The sequence below is a fragment of the Schistocerca nitens genome, chromosome 2 (genome assembly GCF_023898315.1).
Source record: "Schistocerca nitens isolate TAMUIC-IGC-003100 chromosome 2, iqSchNite1.1, whole genome shotgun sequence".
NCBI lineage: Eukaryota > Metazoa > Arthropoda > Insecta > Orthoptera > Acrididae > Schistocerca > Schistocerca nitens.
In genome coordinates this window covers 940,673,381-940,695,259 of record NC_064615.1, presented here as the reverse complement: position 1 = coordinate 940,695,259, position 21,879 = coordinate 940,673,381, and the positions used below count along the sequence as shown (strand labels likewise).

General features: G+C 43.5%; 1 protein-coding gene across 1 annotated transcript in view; it reads left to right on the top strand.

The window, feature by feature from the left end:
• The first annotated feature begins 17,679 nt into the window (after window positions 1–17,679).
• The window catches only part of LOC126237264 (uncharacterized), a 33,760-nt gene continuing 29,560 nt past the window's right edge, over window positions 17,680–21,879 (top strand). The window contains exons 1-3 of the mRNA XM_049947190.1: window positions 17,680–17,755; window positions 18,502–19,627; window positions 20,984–21,635. Coding sequence (XP_049803147.1) covers window positions 18,897–19,627; window positions 20,984–21,635 — 1,383 coding nt within the window. The 5' untranslated portion in view covers window positions 17,680–17,755; window positions 18,502–18,896. The remainder of the gene's footprint in view (window positions 17,756–18,501; window positions 19,628–20,983; window positions 21,636–21,879) is intronic.

Genomic DNA, 21,879 nt, shown 5'->3' with positions numbered 1-21,879 from the left:
GTTATAAATACAAAGGACTGAAATTAAAAAAGCATCATAAAAAGAGCTGTCGCTGATAAATATCTCGAACTTGACGTTATGTCAAATTTTCACAAGAAAACTTTTCTTTATCAGGAACGCTTTTCTTACTGTAGCCAGTCTGAATTTTGTATCCTCTTTACCTTGACCATCGTCAGTTATTTTTCTGTCTAAATACCAAACCTCGTTTACTGCTTTTAGTGTCCTGGTTCCTAATCTAATTTCCTCGCATCGCCTCGTTTATTTTGATTACACTCAGTCACCCTTGTTTTTTCTTTTATTGATGTTCATCCTGTAACCTTGTTTCAAAATTGTACATTCAGGAGTTTTTGAGAGGACTTTGCCGTTTCTGAGGGAATTACGATGTCGACAAAACCTTGACAGTTTTATTTCTTTTCCTTTAACTTTATTTCATCTGCATCTCGTGGTCCTAGATCGGGGGATCCCGGGTTCGATTTTTGACGGGATTGCAGATTTGATTCGCTCAGAGACTGGGTGGTTGTATTGTCCTAATCATTTCGCCTCATTTTCTTCGAAGCGCAAGTCACGGAAATCGATAGAAAGACTTGCACCAGACGACCGAACAACCCTAGACGTGGTCTCCCGGCCAAAAACGCCATATGCTCATTTCCTCTCTCAGCTTTAATTCCTTTGCAAAATTTTCCTTTACTACTTACTCTGCTAAAGGCAATAACATTGGAATTGCAACAATGTCTCACTCCCTTCTCAATTAACGCTTCCTTTCCGTGTCCTTCGATTCTTGTTAAGGGAGTCTGCAGAAGTCGTTAGATGACTTATATCTCCCTACGTTTTACCCTTGACAGCTTCAGAATTTGAAAGGGTTTATTCCGGTCAACATTAAAAACTTTTTTCTAAATATGTAAATGCCATGACTGAGAGTTTTGCCTTTCTTCAACCCATCTTCTGAGATAGATGCATGAAATGTATTCACAGTTGCGAATACGAACAATCATCAGTTGTACAAGGGAATAACGACAATGAAATTTTTTGTGCCGGACCGGGATTCGAAACCCCACGTCCCACTTTACGCGAGTGGTCGCCTTAACCGCTTTGGGTAGCCGTGCACGAACTCACGACCAGACAGACTTACATATTCCGTCGTTCCTGTGTCACAACTTGTACTCGAAGACACATTATGTAATTTCCGTGCGAGGGAGGACATTTTAATTCAAAGTCGCTGCCTGCTATCGAGGTATAAATAACGATATTACAGTGCCTGTATTGTTAACAGATCTATAAGGGACAATGAACATTCGAGTTCCTGTCCGGCAGAGATTTCCACTGTCGTCATTCCCTAATACAGCTGATGGTTGTTCGTATTTGTGACTGCGAATACATTTCATGTGTTTCACAACGGCTGTAGTCGCCGCAGTGCCTGCCTGCTTTGCTTTATTCTTCTTACTGAAACAGGCCATGCAATATCGTGTAGGTCAATTTCGCATATTTCTATTTTTCTCCGGAACCCGCACTGATCTTTCCCCAGGCCAGCATCTGTCAGCCTTTCCATTCTTCCGTAGATAATTCGTGTTAATATTTTGCTACCGTTACTTACACTGCTCAGCCAAGATATCATGACCACTGCCAACCACGACGTTGAATACCGTCTGGTGGTCTTGCGGGCACGTGACACGGTAAAAAAGAGTATGTAAGTGGAACAGACGGACACGATTACTAAAGAACCAACCTTAAAAGAAGAAAAATTTTGTACAGAGTCATTATGGAATGAATACACAACATTTTATATCAGAAACGATTAGCAGAGAAAATGAAACAGAAACCCATTAATCCGTAAGATAACGTAGATCAGGCTTGGGAGAAAATCAAAAAAGTATTGCAGCTGCTCGAGAGTGGACGATCAGGAACGAAGTGCTCGTATTAAGAAGGGTGTAAGACAAGGCTGTAGCCTTTCGCCCCTACTCTTCAGTCTGTACATCGAGGAAGCAATGATGGAAATAAAAGGAAGGTTCAGGAGTGGAATTAAAATACAAGGTGAAAGGATATCAATGACACGATTCGCTGATGACATTGCTATCCTGAGCGAAAGTGAAGAAGAATTAAATGATCTGCTGAACGGAATGAACACTCTAATGAGTACACAGTATGGTTTGAGAGTAAATCGGAGAAAGACGAAGGTAATGAGAAGTAGTAGAAATGAGAACAGCGAGAAACTTAACATCAGGATTGATGGTCACGAAGTCAATGAAGTTAAGGAATTCTGCTACCTAGGCAGTAAAATAACCAATGACGGACTGAGCAAGGAGGACATCAAAAGCAGACTCGCTATGGCAAAAAAGGCATTTCTGGCCAAGAGAAGTCTACTAATATCAAATACCGGCCTTAATTTGAGGAAGAAATTTCTGAGGATGTACGTCTGGAGTACAGCATTGTATGGTAGTGAAACATGGACTGTGGGAAAGCCGGAACAGAAGAGAATCGAAGCATTTGAGATGTGGTGCTATAGACGAATGTTGAAAATTAGGTGGACTGATAAGGTAAGGAATGAGGAGGTTCTACGCAGAATCGGAGAGGAAAGGAATATGTGGAAAACACTGATAAGGAGAAGGGACAGGATGATAGGACATCTGCTAAGACATGAGGGAATGACTTCCATGGTACTAGAGGGAGCTGTAGAGGGCAAAAACTGTAGAGGAAGACAGAGATTGGAAAACGTCAAGCAAATAATTGAGGACGTAGGTTGCAAGTGCTACTCTGAGATGAAGAGATTGGCCCAGGAGAGGAATTCGTGGCGGGCCGCATCAAACCAGTCAGTAGACTGATGACCAAAAAAAAACTTAAGGACATCACACACATCCATGCCCGAGGCAGGATTCGAACCTGCGACCGTAGCGCCTAGAACTGCTCGGCCACACCGGCCGGCATCTGCACATCAGTCGACGGACCAGGATTTTCAGAAGAAACAGTAACTAATTTGGTTGAGTTCTGGGAATCTGGTACTATTCTTTCTGTTGTATCTGGTAGTGGGAATTCCTCTTCGCCAAATGCATTTGCATTAAACAGGAAAATATCCGCCTTTTTAAAACCACAGAGGTCATTTTGCTTTGTTGCTGTTCTTGTATATGCAAGTCCGAAAGACTGAGCTGTTTGGCACTGGGTTGCCACTCTTCCCGGATAGCTGTTAAGCCATGTCTTTAATGTTTTGATCCTGTAAAGCGTCTAATGATCCCATCTCAAATGAAAATATACCTCCTCATGAGGGATAATTAATTAAATTATCAGTAACAAAAATAATCTAGAAACTGAAGCAAAATAACTGTAAATTATATACCTTGTTATCAAATTGTAGTTATTAAAACGTTTAGCGTGCAAGTAAACTCGTGTGATTGTTACGTCACACATACACATATCATTAAAAGTTTTGCGTCACCTCAGTTCCGAGAGTTCCGGAAACTGTACAGAAAATTGGAATAGAGATTAACATAAACATCGTTTCCTCCCTTTCTATTGCTCATGAAAACCAAAAATCGCATATTGTACCACCATACAACGAGACATTCAGAGGTGGTGGTTCAGACTGCTGTACACACCGGTACCTCTAATACCCAGTAGCACGTCCTCTTGCACTGATGCATGCTTGTATTAGTCGTGGCATACTATCCACAACTTCATCAAGGCACTGTTGGTCCAGATTGTCCCACTCCTTAACGGCAATTCCGCATAGATCCCTCAAAGTGGTTGGCGGGTCACGTCGTCCATACACAAAACTTTTCAGTCTATCCCAGGCATGTTAGATAGCGTTCATGTCTGGAGAACATGCTGGCCACTCTAGTCGAGCGATGTCATTAACCTGAAATAAGTCATTCACAAGATGTGCATAATGGGGGCGCGAATTGTCGTCCATGAAGACGAATGCCTCGCCAATATGCTGCCGATATGATTGCACTATCGGTCGGAGGATAGCATTCACGTATCGTACAGCCATTACGGCGCCTTCCGTGACCACCAGCGGCGTACGACGGCCTCTCATAATGCCATCCCATTACAGCAGGGAACCTCCACCTTGCTGCACTTACTGGACAGTGTGTCTAAGGCGTTCAGCCTGACCGGGTTGCCTCCAAACACGTCTCCGACCATTGTCTGGTTAGAGGCATATGCGACAGTCATCGGTGAAGAGAATGTGATGCCAATCATGAGCGGTCCTTTCGGCATGTTACTGTGCCCATCTGTACCGCGCTGCATGGTGTCGTGGTTGCAAAGATGGACCTCGCTATGGACATCGGGAGTGAAGTTGCGCATCGCGCAGCCTATTGTGCGCAATTTGAGCCGTACCACGACGTCCTTGGCTGCACTAAAAGCATTATTCAACATGGTGCCATTGCTGTCAGGGTTCCTCCTAGCCATAATCCCCAGGTAGTGGTCATCCACTGCTGTAGTATCCCTTGGGCGGCCTGAGCGAGGCATATCATCGACAGTTCCTGTCTCCCTGTGTCTCCTTCATGTCCGAATAACATCGCTTTGGTTCACTCCGAGACGCCTAGACACTTCCATAGTTGAGAGCCCTTCCATGCACAAAGTAACAATACGGACGCGATCGAACCGCGGTATTGACCGTCTAGGCATGGTTGAACTACAGACAATACGAGCCGTGTACCTCCTTCCTGGTGGAATGACTGGAACTGATCGGCTGTCGGACCCCCTCCATCTAATAGGCACTGCTCATGCATGGTTGTTTACATCTTTGGGCGGGTTTAGTGACATCTCTGAACAGTCAAAGGGACTGTGTCTGTGATATAATATCCACAGTCAACGTCTATCTTCAGGATTTCTGGGAACTGGGGCGATGCAAAACTTTTTTTGATGAGTATATAAGTTACATGCAACGAAGTCATGGGATAAGATCATGTAGTTCCGGTTTTATCCCGTATCTTCTACCCGGTTTTATCCCAACTGTACCTTATCTGTAAAATTATTTCTGCATAAGAAAGAAGGTGAAGAGTCGTTTTGACATGGCATGTGTTCGTAAAACCGGTAAAATGTATTATTCATTGTGTTACTAGTTTCATCTTGTAATACGACGGTATTGGTTCCTTATTGAACATAAAATAACACAAAGTAAGATAAACAACCACAGAAGAGTAACAAATTATTTTTCTCAACAACAGTGCGTCTCACACTACCAAACCTCATGGCGGTACTGAAGTTGCCGGCTGCCTTCACGGTCTGACGGGCAAAGAACTACGTTACCAACTCGTAAAGAGAAATATGAGGGCTCCCGGTTTTATCCCCTTACTTGATTATACCTCAACTTCCCAAAAATATGTTCTGAAAAAAAAAATGTGGACATTATTTACTGAACGACCTTCATATCTCAACTACCCCTAAATACACTCCTGGAAATTGAAATAAGAACACCGTCAATTCATTGTCCCAGGAAGGGGAAACTTTATTGACACATTCCTGGGGTCAGATACAGCACATGATCACACTGACAGAACCACAGGCACATAGACACAGGCAACAGAGCATGCACAATGTCGGCACTAGTACAGTGTATATCCACCTTTCGCAGCAATGCAGGCTGCTATTCTCCCATGGAGACGATCGTAGAGATGCTGGATGTAGTCCTGTGGAACGGCTTGCCATGCCATTTCCACCTGGCGCCTCAGTTGGACCAGCGTTCGTGCTGGACGTGCAGACCGCGTGAGACGACGCTTCATCCAGTCCCAAACATGCTCAATGGGGGACAGATCCGGAGATCTTGCTGGCCAGGGTAGTTGACTTACACCTTCTAGAGCACGTTGGGTGGCACGGGATACATGCGGACGTGCATTGTCCTGTTGGAACAGCAAGTTCCCTTGCCGGTCTAGGAATGGTAGAACGATGGGTTCGATGACGGTTTGGATGTACCGTGCACTATTCAGTGTCCCCTCGACGATCACCAGTGGCGTACGGCCAGTGTAGGAGATCGCTCCCCACACCATGATGCCGGATGTTGGCCCTGTGTGCCTCGGTCGTATGCAGTCCTGATTGTGGCGCTCACCTGCACGGCGCCAAACACGCATACGACCATCATTGGCACCAAGGCAGAAGCGACTCTCATCGCTGAAGACGACACGTCTCCATTCGTCCCTCCATTCACGCCTGTCGCGACACCACTGGAGGCGGGCTGCACGATGTTGGGGCGTGAGCGGAAGACGGCCTAACGGTGTGCGGGACCGTAGCCCAGCGTCATGGAGACGGTTGCGAATGGTCCTCGCCGATACCCCAGGAGCAACAGTGTCCCTAATTTGCTGGGAAGTGGCGGTGCGGTCCCCTACGGCACTGCGTAGGATCCTACGGTCTTGGCGTGCATCCGTGCGTCGCTGCGGTCCGGTCCCAGGTCGACGGGCACGTGCACCTTCCGCCGACCACTGGCGACAACATCGATGTACTGTGGAGACCTCACGCCCCACGTGTTGAGCAATTCGGCGGTACGTCCACCCGGCCTCCCGCATGCCCACTATACGCCCTCGCTCAAAGTCCGTCAACTGCACATACGGTTCACGTCCACGCTGTCGCGGCATGCTACCAGTGTTAAAGACTGCGATGGAGCTCCGTATGCCACGGCAAACTGGCTGACACTGACGGCGGCGGTGCACAAATGCTGCGCAGCTAGCGCCATTCGACGGCCAACACCGCGGTTCCTGGTGTGTCCGCTGTGCCGTGCGTGTGATCATTGCTTGTACAGCCCTCTCGCAGTGTCCGGAGCTAGTATGGTGGGTCTGACACACCGGTGTCAATGTGTTCTTTTTTCCATTTCCAGGAGTGTATGTTCTGATAAAAAAATGTGGACGTTATTTACTGCACGACCGTCGCACATCGAAAGGCGTGAAGAGACTACTCATCGTCCTGTATCCACAATTATGTTTCGCCCACAGACCCACGAACTCGCCACAGTCCATCGTTTAACTGCGGGTGAATATACGAACCGAAATTGTTAAGTACAGCAGTAGAAGCAACGGTGTCAGAGATAACAGACGACTCCACTGACACCTGGGATGTCGCAGTCGCCAAAGATATACGAGAGCAACTCTAGGCCACGGCAGCAGATTTTCAGCGGTGACCACTGTAGCTTCCAGCTGTTGCGGACTTCAGCTTCCTGTGCATCCTCTCTTAGCTGCCCGGGAAAGCGAATTGTAGACCTGGTCAGGGTAGCAGTATCGTCGTGTTTACCTCCCGGAAACAGGGAGGGCAGATTAGAACAGAGTTTACTCCAGTATTATCATAAATGGAGTGCTATGCACATGATTCACTTCTATGTGTCCAAGCTCAATTAAACACGGACCGGAGCTTATTCACTCACTTGCCAGAGAAACTGATATAGGCACTAGTATAAAGAAGTGTCTGGCGCAGTTGTTAGATCGGTTACTGCTGCTACAATGGCAGGTTATCAAGATTTAAGTGAGTTTGAACGTGGTGTTACAGTTGGCGCACGAGCGATGGGGTAGGTAGGGATGACGTAGGGACTTCGCCAAACGATCGTTTCACGAGTGTACCATGAATATCAGGAATCCGGTAAAACATCACATCTCCGACATCGCTGGGGCTGGAAAAAGATCTTCCCAGAACGGGACCAACAACGACTGAAGAGAATCCTTCAACGTGACTGGGTACAACCCTTCCGCAAATTGCTGAAGATTTCAATGCTGGGGCACTAACAACTGTCAGCGTTCGAACCATTCAGCGAAACATCATCGATATGGGCTTTCGGAGCCGAAGGCCCACTCGTGTACCTTTGATGACTGCATCACACGAAGCTTTACACCTCGTCTGGGCCCGTCAACACCGACACTGGACTGTTGCTGACTGGAAACATGTTGCCTAGTCGGACTAGCCTCGTTTCAAATTGTATCGAGCAGATGGACGTGTACGGATATGGAGTCAACCTCATGAATCCGCGTACCCTGTTTGTCAGCAGGCAGGGGACTGTTAAAGCTGATGGATGCTCTGTAATGGTGTGGGGCGTGTGCGGTTGGAGTGATATGGGATCCCTCACACGTCTAGATACGATTTGACAGGTGTCACATACGTAAGCATCCTGACTGATCACCTGCATCCATTCATGACCATTGTGCATTCCGACGGACTTGGGCAATTCCAGCAGGACAGTGCAACACCCCATACGGCCAGAATTGCTACCGAGTGGCTCCAGGAATACTCTTCTGAGTTAAAACACTTCTGCTGGCCACCAGACTCCACAGGCATGATCATTATTGAGCATATCTAGGATCCCTTGCAACGTGCTGTTCAGAAGAGACCTTCACCCGCTCGTACTCCTACGGATCCCTGCAAGATTCATGGTCACAGTTCTGACAGTTCCCTCCAGCATACTTCAGACGTCAGTCGACTCCATGCCACGTCGTGTTGCGGAACTTCTGCGTGCTCGCGAGGGCCCTACACGATGTTAGGCAGGTGTACCAATTTCTTTGGGTCTTAAGTGTATCCAGTAATTTTAATCGGACTATAGGTCTTTTTAGAGCGATGACTTCACGATATGAATGGCGCTGCTGGATGACTGATGAGCCGAACCTTGCGGTCACCGACCAGGATCTTTCTACTTGAAAGGTAGTTAGACGAATTATCGGCCCAATCTGTAAAAGAGGAAGATGGAGGAGGAGGTACAATCATGAGTTGTATATCATATACAAAGACCAACCCATCAGAAGGATGGTAAATCATCCAGACTGAGGTGGGCGGGACATGTGGCTCGCATGTATGATACGGAAGTACCAAAAAGAATATTACAAGGAAAGCCAGGAGGGCAGAGAGGACGTGGTCGACCAAGAGCCAGATGGGAAGATGGAGTAACCGAAGATCTTAGGAAGATGGGCTATAGAAACTGGAGAGTATTGGCAAAGGACCGAGAGAAATGGAAGGAAATTGTAGGAGAGGCCAAGGCTCATCATGAGCTGTAGAGCCAAGAAAGAAGAAGATGGCTCTTTTGAGAGCGATGACTTCACATTATGAATGAGGCTGCTGGGTGTCTGGTGAGCCGAACCTTGCGGTCACCGAGCAGGATCTTTCTACTCGAGTACTGAGTACAGAAAAAGAGCTCAGAGTACCCAGCCGCTGTCGCCACTGCCTTCCGCATTACGATACGAGGTTTGACTAGATGGGCCATCGTTGCGATTGTCAGTTATGTAGGAAAACGACATTTGCTCACTCTCTTCAGGAGCCAGTTATTCCGTTTTAATACTTCCCAGTCAGCTAGTTTACTTTTAATATGCCCTTTGGCAATTTCACCGTTGTTCGATCCTATTTTTCCGTTTTTTTTTACTGTAATTTGTTAACCACTCTCACAGTCACTGGTCGTATTCGTGTAGTATGACATAAATTTGCGTTTATCGTGTCCACCCATCTTTGCTTTAGTTAAAGCCCATCGTTTCAACGCTTTACCCAAGTATTAAATGTTCAGTTGTTTTTCGATAAGAAACCTGATTGTTTTAGTCCATTCCCTACCTTTATTAGACCACTACCTCTGGGTGCAATAAGATATTACCTAGTAACCCCTCCCCCCTTTTCAACTCCCACCCCTCAACAGCTTCCCCCGCCATTATCAGTTTTTCTCTGCCCGGGGACTGGGTGTTTGTGTTGTCCTCATCATTTCATCATCACCATCATCGTCATCATTTGTGAGAGTGACGAGATTGGGTTTTGAAAAGAAAATGGACTGTGTAAAAATTATGACTTTGTACGGGCGCTGATGACCGCGCAGTTGAGCGCCCCACAAACCAGGCATCATCAGCCATCATCAACTTTAACGTCTAACTAAACTTTAGAATGAAAAAGAATTTTCTTTGTTTTCAAAATGATAAGACGCAAATGATGTTTAGTTTGTGTGTGTGTGTGTGTATGTGTGTGTGTGTGTGTGTGTGTGTTATAATGCATTTCCCGCTGAATAGCGCGTGCTACCTAGAACTCAGTCCACACTAAGGGGAAACACTTGTTAACAAAACATGTTTTCTCTGCGCTACTCCTCTCCCTAGCGTCATTTGCTTCACCCACACACCATGCATCCCGATTTAAAGTCCACTTTGTTAAAATATGTGCACTATAGTTATTGTTTGTAGATCACATGACTGTTGAACTCCTCAATTCTGAAATGGCAGACATTGCAAGACTTCAGGCTGTTAACTCTTCGTGTCTAACCAGTCTCATAACAACTATAATGATAATAATTCTGTGTACAGCACTATAGTGTTGTACTGCCGATTAGCCCATATATATGTTCCAAAGTAAGCAACGAAGGAATTTCTGTTCTATTGCAGGAACTACCTACAACTTCCAGACGATATTTTCAGTGAGATATTTAGCGCTTGTTACGTATGTCTTACTTTCATATAGTACAGTTAAAAGTGAGGTACCTGTGTCCTCAAACGCATGGTGTCATGCTATATTATTAGTGGCTGAGGGAAAAGTAATTATTGAAAACTTATATTATCAATATTAAAGTATTGCAAATTCTGATAACAGTAATGATGTTTTAAAAGTAATTTAGTGTCATGACTGAAACACAATCACACCCTTTTGGTTTTTTACCACTTATAAAATCTCATTTTACACCTCAACGGGTACTTACCCCAGGGTTGAGAACCATTGTTTTAGTGGCCACTTGTTTCTGTTATAGATTAGACGATCCCTCTTCTCATTATTATGCTTATGTGCGTGGTGTAGTACCCACATTGCCATGTTTCATTGGCCCACCCTTTTAATTACTATCCAGTAGGACTTTTCCGTTGCGCGACATTATTATTTCCTTCAGCTGGTTTGCTTGACCATATGGGTAGCTTCCCTTATCTTTAGGCCGCTAGAGAGAGCACTTTAGCGTCTAGGGGTGTGCAAAACCGCATACCGACACCCCACGCTGTTCACATGAACGTCATTCGACGTTGTAAGTGTTGTACTGAATAATAGCAGTAAACTTCTCTGGAAAGTAATCACAAGTTGAACTGATGCATTTAGCAACGTTTCGCAACTGTACGAATGGCTAAATGTAGCCTGTATTAAAATGACCCTGGTTCAAATGGCTCTGAGCACTATGGGACTTAACATCTGAGGTCATCAATCCCCTAAAACTTAGAACTACTTAAACCTAACCAACCAAAGAACATCACACCGTAGCAGTCGCGCGGTTCCGGACTGAAGCGCCTAGAACCGATAGACCACCGCGGCCGGCGAAATGACCTTGGAGGCGATAACTAAAGGTACTACTGAAACCATTCCAGTACGCTGATATGAACATGCAGCCCTCTTTCTGGAGACTCTACTAAAACGTCAGCCGTGCTGAAATGAAAGCCAGTGAAATGCGTTTCGCTGGTGACCTCGAAATGCCGTGGCGGAAGCCGCCAGTACAGCGGCTCTCCATTGATCGCAACACGTGCTGGCTGTTACACCGTGTACCGTGTCGCTGGTGACGAATGTAAACAGTACCAGTAAGATGTGACGTTTTGCGGAAAGTAGCTCATCTGAGTTTATTCAGCAAGACGTAGAATCGCCTGTGTTGCAGTAGTATTTGTAATCCAACATCATTTTGACCTAAATTTTCTTTCAGAAGTCATACTGACTACTTTTCCAGCATGCTGCGAGAAGCGACATATTCACTTTCAGGCATCTGCTTTAGTTATAGTATCTATTTTTTTTTTTTTTACTTCGTAGGACATCCACATGTCACAGCATCAAAAGATTAAAATTAAATGCAATCAACAAATATTTTTCGTAATGACAATATTCACAATCGGTTTTACAAAGAGCATTTAGTTTGCATTTACCCCGATTCTCTCCAGCAACTCAAAGTGCCAAGCGACTGGAAAAAAGCGCAGATGACTCCTGTATATAAGCAGGATAAAAGAACGGACCCGCAAAATTACAGACCAATATCCTTGAGATCGGTATGCTGCAGAATTTGAGAGCATATTCAGCATTCGAATATAATAAATTTCCTAGAGACCGAAATGCTCATGTCCACGAATCAGCACGGCCTTAAAAAGTATTGTTCGTGCGAAACCCAGCTTGCACTTTTCTCACATGATACACTGCGATTTCCGAAAAGCATTCGACCCGGTACTCCACCGCCGACTGTTAAAGGTACGAACATACAGAATAGGCTCCAAGATATGTGACTGGCTCGAAGACTTTCTAAGTAATTGAACCCAGTATGTTGTTCTTGAGAGCGACTGTAGGTCGGGGACAGGATTAACATGACGAGTGCCCCAGGGAAGTGCGATAGGACAGTTGCTGTTTTCTATATACATAAATGATGGGCCTAATGATGGTGTGGTGTACGAGAAGGTGTCGAAGATCGCTGACAAGATGACCTACACACAATTTCTAGTTGGTGTGATGCATGGCAGCTGACTCTACATGTAGAAAAATTTGATTTAATGCGGATGAGTAGGAAAAACAAACCCATATCGTTCGGATACCAGCTTGAAACAGTCACCCCATTTAAATATCTGGGCGTAAAGTTGCGAAGCGATATGAAATGGAACGAGCATGTGAGGATTGTGGTGGGGAATATGAATGGTCGACTTCGGTTCATTGGGAGAATTTTAGCGGCCACGAAGATACGATACGAGAAATTAGGGCTCATACGGGGGCATATAAGAGAGCAGTTTTTCCCTCGCTCTGTCTGCGAGTGGAACAGGAAAGGAAAGGGCTAGTAGTGGTAAAGCATACACACCGACACGCACCTTGCGGCAGCTGGCGGAGTATGTATGTAGATGTAGGTAATCATAATACATCTATGCAACAGACCAAGGGAAAAGGAGAGAAGACGGTTATGATCTATTGTCGGAGATCATGCAAATATTCGCCTAGACTGAATCGGGAAAACCACTGAAAAAGATAACACTCTGGAGTTCCCATTACAAGAATAACGTTTCTTGAAGTCCCCTAATTATAGTAAATCATTAAACTCGACAATATCCCGCAGAAATATATTTGCTTGTATCGTTTCTCTGTTGTTATGCTGAATTTCCGTGTCTTGATACCATACAAATATACACTACTGGCCATTAAAATTGCTACACCAAGAAGAAATGCAGATGATAAACGGGTATTCATTGGACAAATATATTATACTAGAACTAACATGTGATTTCATTTTCATGCAATTTGGGTGCATAGAACCTGAGAAATCAGTACCCAGAACAACCACCTCTGGCCGTAATAACGGCCTTGATACGCCTAGGCACTGAGTCGAACAGAGCTAGGATGGCGTGTACAAGTACAGCTGCCCATGCAGCTTCAACACGATACCACCGTTCATCAAGAGTAGTGACGCGTATTGTGACGAGCCAGTTGCTCAGCCACCATTGACGAGACGTTTTCAATTGGTGAGAGATCTGGATAATGTGCTGGCCATGGCAGCAGTCGAACATTTTCTGTATCCAGAAAGGCCCGTACAGGGCCTACAACATGCGGTTGTGAATTATACTGCTGAAATGTAGGGTTTCGCACGGATCGAATGAAGGGAAGAGCCACTGGTCGTAACACATCTGAAATGTAACGTCCACTGTTGAAAGTGCCGTCAATGCGAACAAGAGGTGACCGAGACGTGTAACCAATGGCACCCCATACCATCATGCCAGGTGATACGCCAGTATGGCGATGACGTATACACGCTTCCAATGTGCGTTCACCGCGATGTCGCTAAACACGGATGGGCTCTGAGCACTATGGGACTCAACTGCTGAGGTCATTAGTCCCCTAGAACTTAGAACTAGTTAAACCTAACTAACCTAAGGACATCACAAACATCCATGCCCGAGGCAGGATTCGAACCTGCGACCGTAGCGGTCTTGCGGTTCCAGACTGCAGCGCCTTTAACCGCACGGCCACTTCGGCCGGCAAACACGGATGCTACCATCATGATGCTGTAAACTGAAACTGGATTCATCTGACAAAATGACGTTTTGACATTCGTGCACCCAGGTTCGCCGTAGAGTACACCACCGTAGGCGCTCCTGTCTGTGATGCAGCGTCAAGGGTAACCGCAGACATGGTCTCCAAGGTGATAGTCCGTGCTGCTGCAAACGTCGTCGAACTGTTCGTACAGATGGTTGTTGTCTTGCAAACGTCCCCATCTGTTGACTCAGGGATCGAGACGTGGCTGCACGATCCGTTACAGCCATGCGGATAAGATGCCTGTCATCTCGACTGCTAGTGATACGAGGCAATTGGGATCCAGCACTGCGTTCCGTATTAGCCTCCTGAACCCTCGTATTCCGTATTCTGCTAATAGTCATTGGATCTCGACCAAGGGACCGATGACCGTAGCAGTCTGGTCCCTTTAATCCCAGAAACCAACCAATCTCGACCAACGCGAGCAGCAATGTCGCGATACGATAAACCGCAATCGCGATAGGCTACAATCCGACCTTTATCAAAGTCGGAAACGTGATGGTACGCATTTCTCCTCCTTACACGAGGCATCACAACAACGTTTCACCAGGCAACGCCGGTCGACTGCTGTTTGTGTATGAGAAATCGTTTGGAAACTTTCCTCGTGTCAGCACGCTATATGTGTCGCCACCTTGTGCGAATGCTCTGAAAAGCTAATCAGATGCCTCTTCTTCCTGTCGGTTAAATTTCGCGTCTGTAGCACGTCACCTTCGTGGTGTAGCAATTTTAATGGCCAGTAGTGTAGCTGACTGCGGACAGAGGATATAGTTTTAAAAATAAATGTAGCTGTATAAATAACTGTCTAACAGTATATCGTATGTAGTATATACAAAACTAAGCATTGTCATACAGGAATTGTTGTCAGGGTAGAAAGTGTTATTTTTCTCTCTATGTTCTGCTTCTTTAAACACTTTTTATTAGCAAAATTTTGTACATGGCTGCATGTTCAGAGACCGTAAATAGTTACAATTGAAAGAAAACAGCCCTCGGTCACTATTTTTAACGAATTAACCGGGTTTCAACACTGCGAGGAGTGTCTTCCTCAGATTTTAAATCAAAATATTATAGACAATTCTTTGATTTAAATTCTGAGGAAGACACTCCTAGCAAAGTTGAAACCCGCTTAATTCGTTAAAAGTAGTGACAGATGGCGGATTTCTTTCAATTGTAACTTTTCATTAGGGATTGAACAGTACATGAGTGTACTGTTCGGTTACCGATACACCGGGAGAAACTGAAGATCCACAGGTTTCATGAGTGCTTACTATGATCTGGCAGCAAAATAACTTTCTAGTTTGATGCAATTTCATGACACTGATTGGCTGAAATTATTTCTACCTGTTACATAAAAGGTAAAGGAAAGCGTACATTCAGGTATTTCAGTAATTTGTTAAATCAGATGACGGATCTTATCATTCATGCATCGTCAGATTCATACACAATCAGATACATATGAAGAACTCTGATATATTCCAAATTTGTTTCGTCCGGACGCACATATTTAGGAAGCTACCAATAAGCATATTTCATAGTATAAACTATTCACATAGCACTAAATTCCGAAAATAAAGATTTGGCGTTATCATGACCTATTGATATCAATTGAAACTACAAGTTTATTGTTCCTGGTATCAGTCGCAGTTTATTTTATTTTATTTCCATTACGTGCTTCACAGATTTAAACTTCCATCATCAGGTGGGTTTATGTGAACTAATAACATATTATGTATCTCTTGCGTTTACAACTTTCTAATGACCTGTAACACTGTCTCCAGTAGTCACAGGTTCCTATCCGGCGTGTTTACACCATATAAAAAATGGTTCAAATGGCTCTGAGCACTATGCGACTGAACTTCTGAGGTCATCAGTCGCCTAGAACTTAGAACTAATTAAACCTAACTAACCTAAGGACATCACACACATCCATGCCCGAGGCAGGATTCGAACCTGCGACCGTAGCGGTCACGCGGTTCCAGACTGAAGCGCCTAACCGCACGCCCACACCGGCCGGCTATTACACCATATAGTTATGTCAGCACAGACACGTTGTAAACAGTTATACCCTATTTTTCAACAGACCTCGGTTACCCCCAAGTCGGGTACACAACACATACACCCGGTTTACATGGGGCTCCAAAAACTGGATTTCGTAAATCGATTTCCCAATACCGCTTGTGGATGCTCACGTAAAGACTTCAAAATCAATTCTGGTTGCCGGTTTTCCGGTTGCGCAATCGAATTTCGCTCCCAGGTAAACGCAACCGGTTTTGAAACGTGCTTAGGCTTTCAGGTTTCGTCTTGTTTTTACAACTTTTCAGCTAAAATGGACTGAGTGGCTTCTTGACTGAAGCTGTCCACACCTCGTCTAATTGAAGAGAAATAGCGATTATAATGACTAAATCATAAACTGTATCAGCTGTTTTGCAGGTGCCATATTTAAATGGGCTAACAAATCGCTTCAGACCTTAACATGTAAACACAACAGCGGGAAACGGTTTCCGAAATTCAGTTTTCGTCTTTCGGAAAATCTGTCGCTTGTAAACGTAGTGATACACAGATGTTACTGACTCACGTAAATTCAGCTAATGATAGGCAGGTTAACACTAATGTTCTAGATCACAACAGACTTCTTGTTCCCATTTCTTACCTTCAAAAAAAAAATTATATTTAACAGTGACAGGATAGGTCTTAAAATGACATACATACCGGTACCTAAAAACGAAGATGATGATTTTTTTGAAAGTGATGTTTATTCACAAGATTACATTATCAGACAACACCAATGATTGTTTTTTATGCACTCTGTTATTTAATACGATAATCGTTATTTATTTACTGATGTTTTTGATAATAAACCAAGACATAAGTAGAATGTGTACTGGTTAAGCCTGTTCTCGAACAAATCGTTGATGGAATATTTGTGCTCATTCACGTTTCCTCAGTGTCGTCTAATTCGTTTAGTTAATTTCATTAAATCTAATGATTATGTCCCATCTAGTTAATCAGATTCTGTTTCTGAATCTATGGCGGAAATGTGATTCTTGCCATTCGGGATGGATAAAGAGTTGAAGAAAAGCTGCGAGGCGAGATTGTCACCCGGAAACGGTTACCCATAGTTACACCAGTCGGTAGCTGTTCTGTTGTGCTTACTGTTTAATAAAACCCTTTTGTTCGGTCTTAGTTCGAGAACATATCGTCTTGACAACTATATCATTTTGCTGATTTAAAAATGAAGTGACGCCAACATTTAATGTATCGAAGAAATACGTACCGTAATCTACACAAACTAACAGTAAGTCTAACATACTTCTGAGTTTAGTCGCCAATACTGTATACCCCTCTAATCGGGTAGCAGATTCTGTTACATGAAAAGCTTTCTGAAATCCAAACATATTTTTTGTGTTTGAGAAACTATGAAACTATATCATAGCCTTTCGCGTTGGTTAATGTCAGAGGAAAAAATTCATTCGAACTGACCGGCACTTCCTCCTCACTTTACGCACTACCAATAACAAAATTTCTCAATGTGTACAGAGTCCGTGAAACATACACAGTACGTCAAATTTTATTTTTGATAAGTAACACAACGACAAAGCCAGGAGACATGTCGATACATCTCATGCTGCAGTACTTGGATCCTTAACCGGTTTGAGTCGGTTTTGTCCGGCATGAACTTCACTAGGAAGTGGTGGCAGCACAGTCGACGTGAGTAGCGAACCCCTTTCCATTTAGTCGTCTGCCTGCTTTCGCAGAGCAAGAAGAACTTTGGTGGTGATAACATTCGTGTGTGGAACTTCCTCAGTCGTCGGCCTCTACTGTGAGTTTTAATTATAATGTTTATAAACACATTTTACGTAGATAATAAATCGTATATTGTAACAAATTATACCGTAATTTATAACTGATTGCGGAAGGAAATATATGAGTCTCTGGATGCGCCTTACGCGTACGCTGCCAGCAGCGCCGTGTAATGTTCATTCTATGGCGGGGATCTTTGCAGTTCACTTTCGTGCTTGTTTGAAAACAAAGCGCTGTGATGCGTGCTGGTAGCAGTATGTTTGTAAACATTACGTCGACATTCTGTGGAAGGTACAATATCGCCATTTACCGTAGTTTTTGATTAATATTTTTGAACATATTTCTTTAGGAAAAATATGCCTTACCATAGGAGCTACAGTGCTGTGTAGACCGGCCTTCTTCGACATAAATTGCAAATTCTGTCAGGTCATGAAATGTTTTTGTATTGATCGTAGTTTTAAAACATTAAGCAACTGTTTAGTGTATTGTAATAGATGTTTCAGTAATAGATATTTATGTGCATTTTTCCGCATGTGAGAGCCAAGAAATGTTCTGTTGGTGTGTACCGGTAACTTAGCTGAATTATAAACTCCAAATGATAATTACTGTCAGCATGGGAGGCATAGAATACCCTGATAGATATTTGTATTATTTATGTACAGAAACGAAAATGTCCCTTTATCGAATAGAGATTTATTGATGCATTTCCTCCACGTAGTTTTTATTAATGTGTTAGTGATTGACATTTTTGCTTTTTTGTGTCAGGTTCATCTATACGCACAAACACCGTATGGTGGCGTCTGCTGCCTTTGGTTACTATAACTCAAGGAGACCACTTCTCTCCTTGATGAGTGCCCTGCCACACACAACTCGTGAGAGCAACAGTGTGACAAGCTTGCTACAGGGTTGGCCTAGACGTTGGACAAAGACTGTTCGTGAGATTCCTTTAGATTGAGCAGTGTGCCTTCTCAGTCAACTAAGTAATTCATTGGAAGGAAATTGCTGCATGGAGCCTATTGCAGGCAATAGAGGTTCTTAGTAAATAGTATCTGCATAGCAGTTTTTGCTTTGTTGTACCTGAATATTGTGTGCCTGTAGTTACTGTGCCCTTGTAACTTTGAAGGTTCTTTTTTAAATTTGTGCCATTTGACTTTTCAATCATGGTACCACCTCCTGTGTTTGATGGCACCTCAGAATTGCTTTCGACTGATGTACCACAGGCAGCTGAATCAGATAACCAAACAGCAAGTTCCTCCCCACTTTCGAAGTATGCTACCCCAAGATCATGCATAAGCCAGTCTGAATCTGACGAGACACCAACCCCATCAACTGCTCTCCAGACACCAGAAGAGACATCTCCAGAAGATGAGAAAAATGTAGTAATAAATTCACGGTCTCCAAAGAAGTCACAGGAGAGAGATTGTCCTGAGTCATCACCTCTTTTGGCCCATGATACAAAGTCACACACTCCACCTCCTGCTTGGTCACCTCCACAAACATCACCACTAACATCCTCGGAAGAGAAGAATGGCTCAGTGGTGGTCACGGAAAACCCAGCATATGGCTTGGGAAATGGTGGTGTGAAATTTGAGGAAGGTACAAAAGAACCAGATAGTGATGATGACCGTGACAGCATATGTAGCAGCAGCCATTCAAGCAAAGAAGAACCAGCTAAACCAAAAATTCCAGATGGTGGTTGGGGCTGGGTGGTGGTGGCCTCATCTCTTGTCATTAGTATGATAGCTGATGGCATCAGCTTCTCTTTTGGTCTGCTATATATAGAATTTCTCAAGCACTTTGGTGAAAGTAAGAGCAAGACAGCATGGATTGGAAGTCTCTTCATGGCAGTACCTTTGTTGTCAGGGCCTATTGGAAGTGCACTTGTTGACAGGTGAGTCCCACAGTGAAATTTGCACTGTTTTAGATCCATAGATCTTATTTGATTTCAATTTCATGCCTTAATGAATTGTGTCTTATAAACTGTGCACTAATTGGCTTATGGCCAAGTTTTAAAAATGGCTAGAACTAAGTGAAAACATGAATCATATTGTGCTGAGAAAACTTAAGATATCCTACTACATCAGTCATAATAAAGTGTATGAGTTCTTAAATGTTTCATAAAAATTTTGCCGCTGGTGATTTGTTGATGTTGTCAGATAGCTGGGCTTTATTGCATTTGAATCGAACAATGCTGTGGTTGAGACACTAGACACATAGGCCTATTCAGAACTTGTGTGTGTGACCAGCCAGCATTAGATTTGCTGTTGTTTGTCTAAATTATTACAGGAAAATTCTGGGTGTGAGTTCCTTTAATAAGACCGTAGCCCACCTCCCGCATCTTTCTGTAATTGAAACTGTACTCCAACCATATCACCATCATGACACAATGTTAAGATATTATTTTATTACCTGTTTTCTAACATTGGAAATTATAACAACATTTTTGTGATGAATATGATGTTCATTGTAGTTTCATGCAATCAGTTTGGAAGGAAATTGAAGCTGTTAGTCACTGATTGTATGAAACAAATTTTACCCTTAGTTTTGAGCTGTGTGTTGTTTGATAAAGTAACTCAGCATTTGACATTCTTGATGATTGGGCATTTCTATTCTTATACAGGTGATGTTGGCAGTCCTTAGTCCATCAGAATTAACTTAAATGGTCCATATATTTTTGTTCTCACGTTTTCTTCTATTCTTATGAAAACTTAATAGCATAATCATTAGAGACGTAGCACCAGCTCCATTTTGAGAACTGTGAACACCGATAGTTGGGGTTCTCTTGAACTATTTTGGCATCCACTGAAATGAAAATTGAGAAACGTAAATTTATATACTGACCACGGGTTCAGCACTATGGTGTTTACTACTGCAAAATACAATACAAGCAATATTAGGTTGAAATCACTCTGAATGTAAATCAGGTACTAAGTTTGTGATGTATCTCTCTCTTGTTGTGACTGATATTATAATGGTTCGATAGTTGTAACAGACAAGCACATAGGAAAGAGTGGCAGTCTTCTAAGTTTATAAATAAAAGATCATGATTAGAGTTAAGAACTACAAAGCTTCACATAATATTATCACCTGTAAATTTAGCAGTCTTATGATCTTGGTGTCTGTGCCTATCTTCTTCTCAATGCTCCTGCTATCTTCATATCCTATCCTGGGTTTTCTATTGATTAATAATATCTACTTTAATGTTTGTGGTTATGTAACTTAAGTTTCACTGTAATTATTATCACAGGTATGGCTGTCGCTGGATGACAATAACTGGTGGCCTCATTTCAGGCCTTGGATTTACTCTGAGTGCTTTTTGTAACACCATTGAGATGATGTACTTGACATTTGGTGTGATAGCAGGCCTAGGTCTGGGATTGTGCTATGTGACTGCAGTTGTAAGTATTGCATACTGGTTTGACAAGAAGCGGACTTTGGCAACTGGTCTGGGTGCCTGTGGGACTGGTGCTGGAACATTCGTTTATGCTCCAATGACAACTTACTTCATTGAGACATATGGTTGGAGGGGAACGACTCTGCTTCTGGCAGGAACTTTCTTCAACATGTGTGTCTGTGGTGCAGTGATGCGTGACCCAGAGTGGTGGACACTGGAACAGCAGAAACAGTCTGCACTGTCCAAGTCAGCGCGCACCTCATCTAGTTGTGGGTCAATTTCAGCCAGGTCAGAAGCCAATGACTTTCCTGGTGTTGAGGAAATTCGTAAACTGTTAAAAAGTGGGCAAACACCAGAATACATACTAACAACACTAGCCACTTATATAACGTCAGATGGTCCAGAGCTGGAAACTGGCACCAAAGATAAATCTCAAGATGGCTTGAAGACTCCAGTATACAGCTCTGTTGTCAACTTGCCAACATTTGTCCGACAGAGCGAAACGGTTAGTTTTCAGTGTTCTTACTGTTTTGCTTCCACTCTGTGATGCATGTTATTTAGTATCTATTGTACTATGATGTGACCACTGTAATTTCTGCATTGTTTACCTCATGGTTGTACATTCAATTATTTATATATATTCCTGGTATAATTTTCTTGAAAGAATTGTTGTCTTTTAATGCCCATCTCAGCTTTAAGTGAATTGTGCCCTGTGTCTGTTTCTGCTTCTGTCAACTTTCTTGAAACAT